General features: G+C 40.6%; 1 protein-coding gene across 1 annotated transcript in view; it reads right to left on the bottom strand.

The window, feature by feature from the left end:
- Positions 1-18,151, bottom strand: part of SYCP2L (synaptonemal complex protein 2 like) — a 94,795-nt gene that overhangs the window by 76,093 nt on the left and 551 nt on the right. The window contains exons 2-7 of the mRNA XM_032861422.1: positions 15,944-16,091; positions 15,674-15,832; positions 12,300-12,437; positions 11,770-11,889; positions 7,581-7,685; positions 7,209-7,233 (exon numbers count right to left, since the gene is read on the bottom strand). Of these exons, the coding sequence (XP_032717313.1) occupies positions 7,209-7,233; positions 7,581-7,685; positions 11,770-11,889; positions 12,300-12,437; positions 15,674-15,832; positions 15,944-16,091 (695 nt within the window). The remainder of the gene's footprint in view (positions 1-7,208; positions 7,234-7,580; positions 7,686-11,769; positions 11,890-12,299; positions 12,438-15,673; positions 15,833-15,943; positions 16,092-18,151) is intronic.

Below are 18,151 nucleotides of genomic sequence, written 5' to 3'. Positions count from 1 at the left end.
TCTGACACATACACAGAAGAAAAAATGCAAGTGTAACCCGAAAGAAAACCTTCAAACCACAGGGGAAGGGTGCCTGAGTGGCTCATTTGGTTGAGCAACTGCCTTCGGTTCGGGTTGTGATCCTCGAGTCTCGGATTGGACCCTGTGTCAGGCTCCCCACTCAGCAGGGAGTCTGCTTCTCCCTCTAACCATCCTTTCTCTCATGCTCTCTCTCAAATAGATAAATAAAATCTTTAAAAACAAAAAACAAACAAACAAAACCACAGGAGAAGAAACCAGAAGATACATGAACAAACAACTGAAAAACAATTAAAATGCCAATACATACCTATCGATAATTACTTTAAATGTAAATGAACTATTTCCATTACAGGGAAGGTGGGGTAAGAAAACCCTGAGGTGACCTCCTCCCACTGATATAAATTAACACTCAACAGCATAAATATCCCAGAAAACAACCTGAAGACAGGCATAACAAACTCCACAAAGGTATAGAAGAGGCCATATTGGAGAGGATAAGAAGGGCGGAGAGGAAGTGGAGAGCAAAACTGACAGCAGCCGTTCATGGCGGGTGGAAGGGAAAAGCCCCAGAAATGAAGGGAGAGAAATAGACTATCATGCCAAGGACTCCCACACAAAAAAAAGGTGAATTCCCATAACAGCAGGGTACATACAACACATAGGGGATACCCTCTAAAGCACCACGTTCTAGTGAAGCGGGAACACTGCACTACAGGATAATGTAGGGCCTTTGCTTCATAAGGCTGTTTTTTTGTGTTTGTGTGTGTTTTGTTTTTTTTGTTTGTTTTGTTTTTTTAACAAGAGGAGACATAGCTGACTTTCCAAACACACAGACACAAAATTAGATAAAATGAGACCAGAATGTTCCAAAGAACAGGAGAAGACCATGAAAAGAGACGTAAAGTGAATATAACTAATATGGCTGATAAATTCAAAGTAATGATCATAAAGATATATAACGGACTTAAAAGTAGAGGATATCAGAGAAACCATTAATAAAGATTAAACACACACACCCACCCTCCCCCCCCCCCAAAAAAAAAAATCACAAAATCATGAACCAGAGGGGTACACCTGGGAGGTCCAGTTGGTTAAGTGTCTGCTTTTAGCTCAGGTCATAATCTCAGGTCCTGGGATCAAGCCCTGCATCAGGCTCCCTGCAGGGAGGCTTCTCCTTCTCCTGCTCACTCAGTTTGTGAGCACTCTAATAAAATCTTAAAAAAGTAAAAATAAAAGAACCAAAGCAGCTCCTGGATGGCACAGTTGGTTATATCTGACTCGGTTTGGGCTCAGTTGTGATCTCAGGGTTGTGAGTTCAAGTCCTGTCTTGGGCTTTGTGCTCAGCATTGACTACTTGTGACAGTCTTTCCCTCTCCCTTTAACCTTCCCCAAATGTGCACATGCACGCTCTAAAATAAATCTTAAAAGAACCAGAGATGAATACAATAAATAAGTTAAAAATACACTAGGTGAAATAAATAGGTTAAAGAAAGGAAAGGAATGAATTAACATGAAAGATGGTAATAATGGAAAGTAATCAAGCTGAGCAGGTGAAAAAAATTAGGCAAAATGAAAATTGACTTAGGAAGCTCAGTAACCCCATCACAATCACATTAAGGGATTTCAGAAGGAGATGAACAAAAAGGGGGCAGAAAAATCTATTTGAAGTAGTAAGAGCTGAAAATTTTCCTAATCTGGACAAGGAAACAGATGTCCGTATCCAGGAGGCATAGAGAGCTCCCAGCAGAAATCAACCCAAGGAAGTCCACCCTGAGACATAGCAGTTAAAAATGGCAAAATACAGTGATAGAGAATTTTAGAAGCAGCAAAATAGTTACATATGTTTGAGGAAAAAAAACAAACCAAACAAGCCAATCTTTCAGCAGAAACCTTCTAGGCCTGCAGAGAATGGTATGATGTATTCAAAGTGCTGAAAGGAAGAAAATTTGTAACCAGGAGCTGGTTCTTTGAAAAAGATCAAGGAAATTGATAAACCTCTAGCTAGACTCACGAACAGCAACACAAGAACAACAAAAATCCTTCCATACCCAAATAAAATCACAAGTGAAATAATCTATACCACAGAAATACAAACAAGAGATTATTAAAAAAAAAAAAGTGTATGCCAACAAACTGAACAACCTAGAAGAAATGGGTAATTCCTAGAAATATAACCTTCTAAAACTGCATCAGGAAGAAGGGGAAAATTTGAACGGACTGATTACTAGCAATGAAATTGGACCAGTGATCAAAAAATTCCCAACAAACAAAAGTCCAGGACCAGATGGCTTCACAGGAGAAGCTACCAAACATTTGAAGAGTTAATACCAGGGTGCCCGGGTTTCTGGATTTCAGCCCAGGTCATGAACTCAGGGTTGTGAGACTGAGCGTGGCAGTGGCCTTTGCATTTGGCATGAAGCCTGCTTAAGATTTTATCCCCCCACCCTGCTGCCATCTTTCCTTTTCCTCCTGTGCTCCCCCAACTCACATTTAAAAAGTTAGGGTGGGGCGAAAAGAGTTAATACCTATTCTTCTCACACTGTTCTCATAAATAAATAAATAAAAAGGAAAATTCCAAGTTCATTCTATGGGGCCAACATTTCCCTGATCCCAAAACCAGATAAAGATACCACATACACCCACAAGAGTGAGCAAGCCAATTATCTCAACACAGACAAAAAGGTTTTTTAAGAAAAGAATTAGCAAAGAGAAACCAAGGATATATTTAAAAAAAAAAAAAATCACTCAGCCTGATCAAGTGAAATTTATTCCTGGGATTATATTTTGGGTCACAAATTAATGAAATATAAAAGAATAAGAACATTTTAATAGGCATAGAACAAACATTTGACAAAGTAAAATATCTGTTCATGATAAAAACCCTCGAGTAAGTAGGCTTGGAGGGAACACACTTCAACATAACTAAGGCCTTTTATGAAAAACCCATAGCTACCATCATTACTCAAAGAGGGAAACAGCTTTTCCCCTAAGGTCAGGAACAAGGCAAGGATGCCCACTCTCAACTTTTATTAACATAATACTGGAAATCCTAGCCCCAGCACTTAAAGAAATAAAAAGACATCCAAATTGGTAAGAATGAAGTAAAACACATTATTTGCAGATGACAGTACTCTATATAGAAAACCTAAAGACTCCACCAAAAAAATTAGAACTGATAAAGGAATTCAGTAAAGTTGCAGGATATAAAAATCAATGTACAGAAATCCATTGCATTTCTATACACTAATAATGAAGAAATAAAGAAACCTTAAGAAGATAATCCCATGGAAAACTACACCAAACAAAATGTTTAGGAATAAATGTAACTAAAGAGGTTAAGAACTATACTCTGAAAACTAAAAAACATTGAGGAAAGAAATTGAAGTGGGCACAAATAGGAAGATAATCCATGCCCATAGATTGGAAGAATATTAAGATGTCTATAGTACCCAAAGCAGTCTACAGATTTAATGCCATCCCTATCAAAATACCAGCAGCATTGTTCTCAACTAAAACAATTCTTAAATTTGTATTGAACCAAGTGAGATCCCAAATACCCAAAGCAATCTTGAAAAAGCTGTGTGTAGCACAATGCCAGTTTCCACATTATAATGTAGTAAACAAAAAAGTATTGTACTGGCACAAAAACAGACATATGGGTCAACAGAACAGAATAGAAAATCTAGAAACAAAGCCATGATTATATGGTTACTTAATCTTTGACAAAGCAGGAAAGACTATTCAATGGGAAAAAAGATGGTCTAGTCTTTTCAACACCTGATGCTGGGAAAACTGGGCAGCTATATGCTAAAGAATAAAACCAGATTACTTTCACCATACACAAAAATAAACTCAAAATGGATTCAAGACCTAAATTTGAGATCTAAAAGCCATAAAAACCATAGATGAGAGCAGAGGTGTTAAGGTCTCTGACATCAGCCATACATTTGTCTACATAGGTCTCCTGAGGCAAGGGAAACAAAAGCAAAAATAAACTCCTAGGACTTCATCAAAATAAAAAGCTTCCCTACAATGAAGGAAACAGCCAATGAAACTAGAAGACAACCTGCTGAATAGAAGATATCTGCAAATGACATATCCAGTAAAGGGTTAGTATTCAAAATACGTAAAGAACTTATAGAACCCAACTCCAAAGAAAACCTAATTGAAAAATGGGCAGAAGACATGAACAGGCATTTCTAAGACAACATGCAGATGGCCAACTGACCCATGAAAAGATGCTCACATCACTCATCATGAAAAAATGCTCCATGTCATTCATCAGGAAAGAACAAATCATAACTGTAATGAGAGATCACCTCATACCTGTCGGAATGGCTAAAATCAAAGAAACAAGTGTTGGCGAGGATATGGAGAAAAAGGAACTCTCTCCTACTGTTGGTGGGAACATGAGCTGGTACAGCAACTGTGGAAGACAGTATGGAGGTTCCTCAGAAAGGTACCTCTATGAGCCAGTATTCACACTAGTGTGTATTGAGCCAAAGAATACAAAAACTCTAATTGGAAGGATGTACCCCTATGCTTACAGTAGATTTACAATAGCCACTTTATATGGAAACAGCCAAAGTGTCCACTGATAGATGAATGGATAAAAATGTGGCATGTGTAGTATGTATATATTATGTATACACACAGAACAGATTGTCCAGCTATAAGGATGAAGTTGTGCCATTTGCAACAATATCTAGAGTAAAATGCTAAGCAATATAGTCCAGCCATAGAAAGCAAATACCATACGACCTCACCTTTATGTGGAATTTAACAAAGAAAAAAAATAAAAAAACCCACAAACCAAAAAATAGACTCTTAACTACAGAGAACAAGCAGATGGTTATCAGAGGGGAGGTGGGCAAGCAGAAGGGTGAAATAGGTGAAGCGGATGAAGAATATACTTATGGTGAGCACTAATGTATAAAATTGTTAGATCACTATGTTCTACACCTGAAACTAATAGAACACTATGTTAACTATATTGAAATTAAATTTTTTTAAGAAGGGAAGAAGCTGAAAAAAATTTTTTAAAGGACATTCAGAAATTTTCAGGGTACCAAAAAAAAAAAAAAATCAATATATAGAAATCTGTTGTGTTTCTATATACTAATAATGAACTAGTAGAAAGACTAAGAAAATAATCCCATTTATAATTGCATTACAATATTTAGGAATAAGTTTAATCAAGGAGGTGATAGACCTATACTTTAAGAACAGTAATACATTAATTAAAAAAAAAAAACCCACTGAAGATACAAATAAATGGATATACCATGCTCATGAATTGGAAGAATATTGTTTAAATGTCCATACTACCCAAAGTAATCTACAGGTTCAATGCAATTCCTGGCAAAATACCTATGGTATTTCACAGAACCAGAACAAGTAATCTAAAGATTTGTATGGAACCAAAAAAGATACCAAATAACAAAGCAATCTCAGGAAAGTAGATGGATATCGTGCTTCCGGATTTCAAACCACATTACAAAGCTACAGTAATCAAAGCAGTATGGTATTACTAGCACAAAAATATATACCTAGTGCAAGAGAACAAAGCAGAGGCCAGAGAAACTCCTACTCATCTAGTCAATCTACAACAAAAGAGGCAGGTATATACAGGGAAGATGTCGGTGAGGATGTGGAGAAAAGGGAACACTTGTACACAGTTGGTGGGAACAAAAATCAGTACAGCCCCACTGGAGAACAGTATGGAGGTTCCTCAAAAAATTACACATACCGTTTTGATGTAGTCGTTTCACTACTAGGTATTCAAAGAAAATGAAAACACTAATTTGAAAAGATATAGGCACCGCTATGTTTATAACAGCATTATTTGTAACAGCCAAGCAACGGGAGAAACTCAAGGGTCCATCAGTGGATGAATGGGAAAAGATATGGTAGATACTATGGACTGGAACTCAAACATAAGAGGATTTCTTGCCATTTACAGCACAGATGGACCCGAGGGCATTAACGTGAAGTGAAACAAATCAGAAATACATGATTTCACTTCTATGGGGAATCCAGAAAATAAATGAACAACAACAAAACGGATTCTTAAATGCAAAAGACAAAGGTGATTGCCCGAGGGGAGGTGGGTGGGGGATGGACAGAAGAGAGGAGGGGGATCCAGAGTTACAAACCTCCCGTCACAAGTCAGAGTTAAGTACAGCCAGAGGAGTGCTAACACCACAAACTCCATCTCTGGCCTCCGACTCCGTGTCTTGTTTGTATTCGCGCCATGCCCGTGACCTGCCTCGGGGCTCCATGCTCCATGCCCCATGGGGAAGGGGTGTCCTGACTGGAATGCGTAGTCTCATTCTGACCCTCCCTTAAGTAAGGCCCAGAAGCCCCCACTGTAGAGAACTAGTACAGATCTCCGGTGCACAGCTGGCTTGAGATAACTACCCTTAACCCGACCACCATGCCTCTCACGCTATACAGGCTGCGGATTAAGGTCTGGACTTTGCAGCAAACAGCTGCCTCGATCGGGGATCATTGGTCTGCTCCATCCCACCGCCTCCCCCATCAGTAAGTTATCCTGAATATAGCTGTGTAAACAGTACAGAAGGCTTGCTTCCTTCTTTGGTCTTAGAATGCCTTCTCAAAGTATAAATACGGCAGTAAAGTTATAAGACGACAGAGCAGCCACACTCATCGTAGAGAGCATTAAGTCATGTACCTAATTGTCAGATCGCTATGTTGTACCCCCGAAACTCTAAGTCAACTGTACTTAAATTGAAATTTTTTTTGTTGTTTTCTAAACATTGACAGAGAGAGAGAGAGAGAACGTGCACAAGCACATTAGCAGGGGTACCGGTGGAGAGGGAGGAAGCAGCAAACTCCCCGCTGAGCTGGGAGCCCCATCCAGGACTCCATCCCAGAACCCTGGGATTATGACTTGAGGCAAAGACAAACACTTAACCAACCGAGCCCCCCAGGCGTCCCGCATTAGAAATATTTAATATAAAATAAAATGGACCTCAGGCAAATCAAGACATACTTTATAACAAAATCTGTTACTTTATAACAAAATCTGTTACCATAGGACAACCTGGGGCAGGGGGTCAATAAAGCTAAGTACTGAAACATGTTTTACTTTTATATGTTATTTAGATGAATATTTATACCAGAATATTCTAATAAATAGTCAATTTAGTTATAAATATACTTACCTTTACTACTACTCCTGGAAATAATCTAGAAAGAAAAAGTAAAGCTTGTATTATTTTATAAACCATTATCAACTATAATATTAATTCATTAGACCTAATATTTCTCTAATAGGCAGCAGACTTTCATTAGTAGGAAAAAGAAATCCTATCTGACCTTCAGTCACTATTAAAAATCAGCTTATCTCCCTTAAATAGGTGAATAATGTATGCATGAAATCACTTTTTTCCATAGCATTGGTTATATATGGTTTCTATTTCATGTATTTTAATAAAATATGAGTATTGGCAAAACCCACATCTTAGAAAACAAGTTTTATAAGTAACTTGAAGATTCCTGAAAATTACCAATGGTATCTGTCCTTGCTTCCTTACCAAGGCTGTGTCAAAGAAGTCTTCTATAACATCAGTGAGGGATGTGTCGGACGCTGACTCTGCCATGGTCAGAAATGCGGTTGTTTTTTCAAACCAGGAAACCATGTACACAAGAGAAGAAACAATGATGGAACTTTCTGTGGCCATGTAACTAGGTCTATTCAATAAAGTTTCATAAATCTTTTACCAGACCAAAACAGTTTTAGAGACAGGTTTCTAGAACATTTCAGTTAGACCACTAAGGCCTCCATCTAGAACTCTCCAGAATCAAGTCCTACCGCTAGAGAGTTGTACTAATTGTCAGATACCAGCAAGGGTTGGCCAGGATTGATGCCAAGAAGTCCTATATAGGGTCTGGTGATTGAAGATTAAGAGATAAATGAGCCTCCCCCACACAGCAGCAATTCTTGTCATCTGGGAGGCTGGAGAAAGACTATTCAAAGAATATGCAGAATTTGCAAAGTGCTCCAGAAGTACAATATATATGCTTCAGGCCAATCTTCTGCCAAAAGCTTCCAGCTAATTGGAGATTTGTTTTCCTGTAGGAACATATATCCACATTCCTATTAAGTTGCTAGGATTGGTAGGATTTAAAGTAAACTCATATAAACCCTCCTAGAATCTTTATTCAAAAAAAGGGAGGGCCATCTTTAGACCATTTTGGCTTATAAAAATAATCCTGTGTGCATAGTTTGACATTTTCAATTGAACATGTAAGAGGAGTTTGTAATGAAAAATGCTTAGAGGAATGAGCCTTGGAAACTTGGTCCACTTTGGAGCCAAGAACCCAGCTGGGGACCATAGACAAACCAATCCACTCACAACCTTGACTGTACATTAGGAAAACCCAGAGAGCTTTGAAACCCCTGATGCCAGAGACCCATCACAGACCCAATACATAGCTCTCTCTGGTGGTGGGACCCAGAGAGGGCTTTTAAAAGCTCTCCAGGGGCTTCTAATGCACAGTGAGCGGGGAGGGCCACTACTGAGTTCTAAGGGATGTTTCTTTGATCTCAAACCAGGCAAAGATTTGTACTAGATTGAACCATCCACCTTCTGAAGCAAACTTTTCTCCAACAGCTTAAGGGGAGAAAAAAAAAAAAAAAAAGCCTTCTATACAAGGGAACTCACTACTAAGGCGGTATTTCCCACTTCCTATAGTCCTACTCTGAATGTTAGGCTTTTAAGTATATTTGTCATGATTCCATTTACCACCCTAAATCCTATTCCCCTCTCAGCACACCAGAATATGTTGAGCATAGATTCAGCGAAGTGAGGGCAGTGCCACATTATTTGATCAAGACTTGGGATTAGAAAATCACTTTGGACCTCCTTCTGTGCCATGATCATACATGTCCCCACAGCTGTGGGATTACCAGAAGCCAGACTAAATAGTTATTTACAGAGGTACTAGGTACTACTTATACATATGGTAGAAGACAAGTTGCTTAATTCTCCAGGATCTTAGGGTACGGGACTAAATAGGTTCCTTCCCATAGGAAATTCTTACTCTGGGGAGAATAATTTCCCAGTACGTTTTGAGTTGACCTGCAAAACTAATCAACTTTAGAAGTATAGAATCTAGGGCACCTGGGTGACTCAGTGGGTTAAGCCTCTGCCTTTGGCTCAGGTCATGATCTCAGGGTCCTGGGATAGAGCCCAGAATCGGGCTCTCTGCTCAGCAGGGAACCTGCTTCCCCTCCTCTCTCTCTGCCTACTTGTGATCTCTGTCAAATAAAAACTTACATGAAACAGAACATGCTTTAGAATGTGCCTAAGTTCTGGTTCTCAAATTTCCATCGCCAAGCAGAATTCCAACAGAATATGGAAATTTCCATTTGATTTCAAAACTCCAGTGGAAATTTGACCTGACCCTTTAAATCTTGGAGGGGTTTTTTTTTTTTTTTTTTTTTTTTTTACACGATTTTATTTATTTGACAGAGATCACAAGTAGGGGGTGGGGGAGCAGGCTTCGTGTGGAGCACAGAGCCCAATGCAATGCGGGCTCAGTCCCAGGACTCTGGGATCATGACCGGAGCCTGAAGGTAGAGGCTTAACCCACCGAGCCACCCAGGCACCCCTTGGAGGGGTATTTTTTTAAATCTAAACAGAAAATTCAGGTTGGGACAGATCCCAATTCATCTTCCCCTTCCCCAGAACAAAAGAAAACACCAATCAGCTTAGGTTCCAAGTCACCGAGGGGGGTGTGTGTGTGTATTCTGTTCCCTTTCCTTTGAAATGGTTTTACCTCCTCTTCCCCATCTCCTGTCATCTGCGTAACTACATGAGGGAGTTAGGAGGCACTATGTGCAAAATGAAATATATAGTTTACCTAAGCAAAATCCTTAGATGCATCCCTCTCCGCCGCCCTCCAAATGGTTTTAAAATCCCTGAGAGGAGTTAGGGAAAGCCTGGTGTTTATTTGCTCTTCCCTCAACCCCCAGAGGGGGGGTGCCACATAGTTAGAGTCATTTTAAAGTTTGGAAAAAAAAAAAAAAAAAAAGGGAGGTAGTGGAGCACAGGGAGATCTCCCTGAGCCAAGCTGGTTTTTAAACAGATAATATTTTTTTAATTATGTATGGTAACATATAGTATGTACTCACGCATCCTATCAAGATATAGAACATTTCCACTCCATAAACTTTCCCAGGGCCGCTCTCTAATCACTATCACCACCAGTGTTAGCCACTATTTTGTCTTCTAGAACCACAGGTTAGTTTAGCCTTGAATTTCACATGAATAAATCATATTCCATATACTCATCTATGACCACTTTAACTTTTCATTTTATTGTGTTATGTCACCATAAAATGCATCATTAGTTTTTGATGCAGTGTTCCAAGATGCGTTGTCTATGTCTAACACCCAGTGCTCCAGGCAATACATGCCCTCCTTAATACCCACCACCAGCCTCCCTCATGCCCCCCAAAACCTTATTTGTTTCTCAGAGTCCGCAGTCTCTCATGGTTCCTCTCCCCCTCCGATCTCCCCAATTCTCTTTTCCTTTCCTTCTCCTAATGTCCTCCACGTTATATTATGTTCCACAAGTATGTGAAACCATAAGATAACGGACTTTCTCTGCTTCCTTGAGCAGAGGCCTTGCTAATCTCCTATCATTCCAATTTTAGTATATGTGCTGCTGAAGCAAGCATGCCAACCTGGTCTTACTAAACGTCAGATACTAGAGGCGGGGAGGGGGGGGGGTGGATTTTGGAACCAGCCAGATCAGGCTCCAGCCCCTCTATCTTCCCCCATCTCCTCACCAACAAATCAACATCTAAAAGGGCTGCGAAGTCTGCTCATGAAAAGAGGGACATAACAAGAGATTTGATGAACTCTGCTTTGCTTCCAGATGCCATTGTCAAAGCATAATAGTACCCTCTCGTTAATCCCTAAAACACAGAATTAACAGTCACAACTGCCTGAATTAGAAGCATTCTTTTTTTTTTTAAATAAACATATAATGTATTTTTATCCCCAGGGGTACAGGTCTGTGAATCGCCAGGTTTACACACTTCACAGCACTCACCATAGCACATACCCTCCCCTATATCCATAACCCAACCACCCTCTCCCTACCCTCCCCCCAGCAACCCTCCGTTTGTTTGGTGAGATTAAGAGTCACTTATGGTTTGTCTCCCTCCCGATCCCATCTTGTTTCATTTATTCTTCTCCTACCCCCTTAACCCCCCCATGAAGTGGAGATAGAATAAGCATTCTAATAAGTATTTTTGTTCTTTGTTTTCTCAGATTCAACTGAGTTTCACGGTTGGAAAAATAGGCTGTGGCAAGGGGAAGTCTTTGATCATTTATCCAAAATGAGTCTTGTTACTCATGTCTATCAAAACAGCTTTTAGAGCCTTTGAGTGGGGGAGCATGTAATAGTTACTCCCGACTCAGGCTATATTCAGGTGAAATTCACTAAAATAATTAAAACCTGCGACTACAACATTGGCTGGTCAAGGGGAGAAGAGGGAAGGTCGGGCTCATCCCTGCAGGCTCCCAGAGCACTCAGCACATATACCAAACAACCCATCCTGAATTTCATGTTTGCTGATAAAGGCAGTAGGCATCCCTACCAATTTTGCAAGTTCGATTGCAAAGGAACAAACTACCAAACTAGATAACTGGTTTCATTCCAGTTCTCTAAATGACACAATGCCATACAAAATTAAAACAAGACACTTATCTTTGGGATCAGCCCCTGCTGAATCAGCAAAGGCTCCTCTTCCTTGAGGCCGTCAATGAAGAATCGTTGAAGACATTTCAGCAACAGCGAAACATGCCGAAATTCATTTTTCTCCAGTTGCTGGGTATTAGACCACACAAAGTTAAAACCTTACAATGAAAATTACTAAGGGAGTGGATCCTAAAAGTTCTCAGCACAAGAAAATTTTTTTTCTTTTAGGTTTTAAGTAATCTCTATTCCCGACACGGGGCTCGAACTCATGACCCCTTGCTTTTCTGCCTCAGCCAGCCAGGTGTTCTTCATCACAAGGAAATTTTCTATTTTGTATCTATGAGATGACAGATGTTAAATAAACTTGTTGTGGTCATCATTTCCCAATACATGTCAAAGCACTATATCAAACCCCTTGACGTTACAGCGCTAAGGGTCAATTATACCCCCAATAAAACTTGGGGGGTGGGGAAGCATTCAGAATAATCACACATTGGTATTCTCCCTCCCCTCCCCCCCCCACAATCAACTTTACTTGCCTTATTTATGGATCTGTCAAGATAATAAAATACAAGATGATTGTATTTTTGAGGAACGCGGCTTTCTCTCTGTTGAAAATACTCTTTTATTTTCTGAAATCCTTTATCATGGAAAGCATCCATAATAAGTGATTGAAGCTGGAAAGTTGAATAGTTTGCAAATTATTTCCCCCCCAAGAATATTTGTTTCATAGTCCTATTTCTATCAATAATTCAGTGTGGAATTAATAGAGGATAAATGTAGTTCTACCTTGAACAGTAAATCATTTAGCCAATGATTGCAAGCTCTCTTAAACCAACAAGCTCAAAACCTGGTTTGTGGACCACCAGCAGCACGGTCATCACCTGTGGACTTGTTAGGAATTAGAAACACCAGAAGAGGTGGGGGAGGGCTTCACCAAATTGCATGCTAAGTTGGAGAGCCACTGACTTAGAACTACACTTAAAGTCCTGATATCTGTGGGAGAAGAGACTTTATCCTTATTAAGGTTAGAAATTCTAAGACACTGAAAACGCAAATTTTGAGTGACACAAATGACAGAATTTGAAGAACATGAATTTCACAATCACAGGTTGTTGACTAAGTATGCGAATTGTCATAATGAGTGAAATTTTTTCCACCTGAACATCAGCCAAGACCTACTTCTAAATACATGCATTTGAACAGACCCTTAAGTATCTGTACTCTAAAGATAGGATTTTTTTTCCATTTTTATAAAATTTCATTCTCACAGGTTAAATTACCAATATACAATTTTTTAAAGATTTTATTTGACAGAGAGAGAGAGAGATCACAAGTAGGCAGAGTGGCAGGCAGAGAGAGAGAAAGAGGGGGAGAAGCAGGTTCCCTGCTGAGCAGAGAGCCGGATGCAATGTGGGGCTGGATCCCAGGACCCTGAGATCGTGACCTGAGCCAAAGGCAGAGGCTTAACCCACCGACCCACCCAGGCTCCCCTACAATATTATTTTAGTAAGGAGGTATTTTACTATATACAGCTCCAAATTCCGCATATTCTTAGTACTGATTTAAAAGGAAAGATACCATTTGAAATTAAACATGTGAACAGAATATTTTTAAGTGAAACTTTTGTGCGCAGAGTGTTGCACAGATGTTTTCACGTAATCCTTACCACCACCCTGAAAGGACAGATTCTTTATCTGGGGAGATTGAAAGGCTGGGAAAGGTTAAGAACTTTCATGAGATCGCCCAGCTGAGATTTACACTCCGACTCTCGGAAGCTCAAGCCTCTGCCTGCTTAAGACTCCACTTGGCTTCCCTGCACTCAGAATAATTCCAAACACTTTGCCTTGGTCTTCAAGGCTCTGCAGGATTTGATCTGGCAACTTCTTCTGCCTGACTTCCCTACTAAGTCAAAAACAAACAAAATAAAAGTTAAATTACATTATTATTTTTTTTTAATCTCAAACTCTGCCTTCCCTCAGGGCCTTTGCACTGACTGTTCTATGCCTAGACTGCTTCTTCCTGCCACTTTCTACCTGGCTGGCTCCTTATCACCCTCTGATCTCCGCTTCATTATCACCTTTTTAGGTCAGTCTTCCAGGACTAACTCAAGTAAGGCAAGTGCCTCTGCTCTCCACTCTCCATGAGGATCTCCTCTTTCTTTCCTTCCTACACCTTCCCTTTGGTCAGTAACCTATTTCTTTGGCTCTCCACCAAGCTGTAAGCTCCATAGGGGGAGGAATTGTATGTTTTGTTCAATTCTGTTTACCTAGAATACTACCTGGCCCAAGATAGTTCAGAGTAAGATATTGGTAGGGTAGCCGAAGGTATGGTAATGAACTGAATAGGAGACTAGGGAAGAGGAAGGAACAAAGATTTCTCTGCCTCTGGCTTGAGCAACTGAGAACTTTTGTGCTGACAGCCAGCAAACACAGAACTAGGAAGAGGGCACGCACACACCCGCTCTCTCCCTCCCCACCCAGCAAAAAATAAACTTGATCTTTACATAGAAAGCGTCGGGGGCAAGTCCACTTCCAGTGTCTTCCTTCACAGACTGCAAAGGACCTTGCTCTACCTGTGTACAAAAAGATTGATTTTAAAAAATGCCTCCAAAAAATGAATCTCAAGTTTTAAAAATTAAAGTAATGAAGCATCACAGGGTCATCCCGAACAAGAACTTTGTTGACTCATGCCACTGATTACAGGTCTAAGTAACATAGTACTTAGAAATAATTTAACTTTCTTCGGTACTAGGACAACTACAGACTTCCACAAGTAGCAAAGCAAACAACATTGTCATCACCGTCACACAAAATAGACAAAGTCTGTAGTGACAGCTATAAAATAGGAGGCTTTGGGTTAAATGAACCATTTTTAGAATGAGAGCTTATAAAATAAAGTTTTGGAAAGTGTGTTTCAAGCCCAGTCGTGAGATGGAGCTCTAGGTTGCTTTCTGACTTCATTGAATTTTAAACACTCCTCCAGGACTTTTACTGCAACTTCCAGGATCAAATACTAACAACAGCCACAAGAGAATTCACAAGGCATTTAGTAATAGATTGTTACACCTTTTCCTCAAGAGTAATCCCTGGGTCCACACCTTGGTTTTCACAACACATTATGCTACATTAAGTAACAGCATCTCATCTCACTTCACCCCAACAATTATTTAAAAGTACAATACACAAAAAAATAAACTTCAAATATCTCCTAAAGATATGCTTTGTTGTTGTTGTTGTTTTATCTAGCTTGGGCTCACAGTACTTCTATATGGACTTGAAAAGATCCTTGAATGTCAACACATGTTACAATATTATTCACAAATATGAAAAGTTGGGTGACCTTAAAGACCCAAATGCAGACTTAACTATTTTTTTCACCAGCAGTGACTCCAGTTAAACGAATGTTGAGAAGTGGGACCACTGGTGGGGCCGCGGGCCTTTTAGGGACCTTTATCTACAGCGCGGGTAGCCCGAGTCCCCGTTTGGTCCCTACACTTGGGAAGCAGGTCTGAGCCCAGATGCGTTAATGTCACTGCACGGTCTACGCAGCAGCAGGGGCTGGGAAAACGCCCGCCGCAAATTGAGAAGAACGATTTCATGGCCTCCTAAACATTAATTCTCCAGTTTCCTCTTCCATGGGCAAGGGACCAGAGGTTTCTATCCTGGCTGGTTCCCTCGCTGAAAGCTCCGGATAAACTCTGAGCAAACCTAAGGAGGTGGAAGGGGTCAAGGGCCCGCAGCCCCCACCCCCCAGCTCTTCCGCCAGCGTCAGGGCACGGTAGCAGGTGCCGGGTCCGGGGGAACACGCCAGCCTCTGCACCCAGAACCCGACGGACCACACATCCGTGCGCCCCCCCTGAACCGCAGAGAAAGGGCTCGGACTAAACCCCGGCCCTCCCAGTCCCACTCACCGCCTGCATCCCGAGGCTCCCGGCCCAGAGCGCGCCTCCCTCGTGCGCAGCGTTCAGCCTCGTGCGGTTCTGCGGCCGGAAACCCGGGCGAGCTGGACTCCCCCACGGCGAGGGTCGGGGGAGCCTCGCGGCTTTTGAGCTCCAGTCCTCGCCCGGACGCTAACCAATTACCCAGCACCTGAAATGTGCTCCGCCCCTATATGAGACGCAAGATACCCTCGCGAGTGATTAGCAGTCCTGGTCGGGCCACCTGGGCGCGCGCACGCACACCGGGCAGCGGTTCCTCCGAGGCTGTGAATACGGTCGCGGAAACACTGTTTCCTTGCGGAGCTCTAAACTGACAGATCCTCCCTCTGTGGAAGCCCCAGGTTTCTCTCCGCCTTCACCTGCTGGCTGAGCTGTCTTCGGTCTCCGGATACTGATAGAGACAAAAAACTGGAGTTTCCCCAGTAGGAAGCAGATTTGCACCTGAAATTGTGAGAATATTCCTGACTTCACAAAAGAAGGGCTCCCCCCGCCCAATAACATGGTCTTCTCAGTCAAAACCAAAACCAAACAAAACGGGGCGGGGGGGGGGGGGCAAACAAATAATTTCATCCACTCGCCTTTCCTACCTATTTCCTTTAACCCAGCTGGAGTGTGTGCTAATGACCAGGTTTTCGCCGTTAAGTAGCCTGTTTATGTGGACACGGTGGCAAAATAAATTGGACTGCGGTTTTTGTTGTTGTTGTTGTTGTTTGTTTGTTTTTAAAGCAAACAAATATGGGGCACCTGGGTGGCTCAGTGGGTTGAGCCTCTGCCTGCGGCTCAGGTCAAGATCCCAGGGTCCTGGGATCAAGCCCCATATCCGGGCTCTCTGCTCAGCAGGGAGCCTGCTTTCCCCCCTTTCTCTCTCTGCCTGCCTCTATGCCTACTTGTGATCTCTCTCGTCAAATAAATAAATGAAATCTTTTTTTTAAACATCACTAAGATCTAAACTTTCCTTGTGTAAAAATCAATTTGTGTTATGATTACAAACTATGGGTATTTCATGTCAAGACATTTACAGAACATACCTGTTTGCATCAAATTAAGACCTAATAGAACGAGAATCTCTGCTAGTCAGCCCAGGTCAGCACACACACCTGACTTCCGTTCAAAATGGTACTTATTTCAAAGATCATGATGTCTGTTTCCTGGCCAATACCATGTAAATATACTTATATTAATTTCCTGATTTTCATCCAAGCCTTGCAAATGCAAAGGCTTTTGCCTTTGCTTTTTAATTAATGAGCTTTTACTGTATCAAAATAATAATGAAGGAAGAGCCAGCTATGAATATAAAGTTGTTCTGAATCAAAGAAAATACTAGCACAGGAAAAAAAATAATGGAAGGCTAGTAACAAACAATAATTAAAATACAGTTTAAGTGCATTTGACTTTACAGAATAAAATAATGAGAATACAATAAAATATAATAAAATTACAGTTTGTGTAATAATAGGCAAAAACTTGATAATCAGTTATTTATAGGGAGTAAACATATCCTTCCAAACTATAGGGTTGCTAATGCATTCAAACTTTCTGGAGAAAGTTTGAACTATGTTTTATTTTTATTTTAAAATTTTCACTTCAATTAGCTTTTTAATTTTTTAAGGGAAGCTCCACACCCAACCTGTGGCTTGAACTCATGACCCTGAGATCTAGACCTGAGCTGAGACTGAATCAGATGCTCAACGAATGAAGCCACCCAGGCAGCCCCCCTCGCCATGAGCTTATTTTACTAACATGTTTTACTGAGACATAATTTTAGAGCAATTTGGAATTAAGATTTTAATTCTTCTGAAACTAATAATGGAAGAGACACAATGACATTTCTTTAGAGACTAGAATCCATTTAGAAAAAAAGGTATATAATTAATTTATTTGGGTTTAACGTTAAAAATTGTTATGTGTTTATATTTTTTAAAAGATTTTATTTATTTACTTGACAGAGATCACAAGCAGGCAGAAAGGCAGGCTCCTGGCTAAGTAGATACCCCGATGTGGGGCTCAATCCCAGGACCCCGGGATCTTGACCTGAGCGGAAGGCAGAGGCTTTAACCCACTGAGCCACCCCGGCAGCCCTGTATTTAGATTTTTTAAGGTAAAGACTCTCTAGGAACATTCCAAGATTATAGAGACAAGAAAGATTCTAATAATTTTTACAATAAGACCCAAAATTAAAATTAACATCTATGCAGTCTCAGAGGTGATTTTAAATATTGTTGAAGTTATGTTAAAGCATTTTAGAGTATATATTATTTTAACCTGTCACAATTAATGGAATATGTATTTGTCAAAGAAAGGTGTGAATAGTTTTAACATTTGGAAGACCAACAGAAGTAAAAAACAATTGAAGGACACGAGTGGTCAGACCTTCGGCACTCGGTTAATACGATGAAAATCTGCTAACAAAACTCCTGGGTTGAGAGAGGACACGCTCTTCGCTTCCTCCCG

The sequence above is a fragment of the Lontra canadensis genome, unplaced genomic scaffold, assembly GCF_010015895.1.
Source record: "Lontra canadensis isolate GAN:19392208 unplaced genomic scaffold, GSC_riverotter_1.0 scaffold21, whole genome shotgun sequence".
NCBI lineage: Eukaryota > Metazoa > Chordata > Mammalia > Carnivora > Mustelidae > Lontra > Lontra canadensis.
This window is presented reverse-complemented; position numbering and strand designations above follow the sequence as displayed.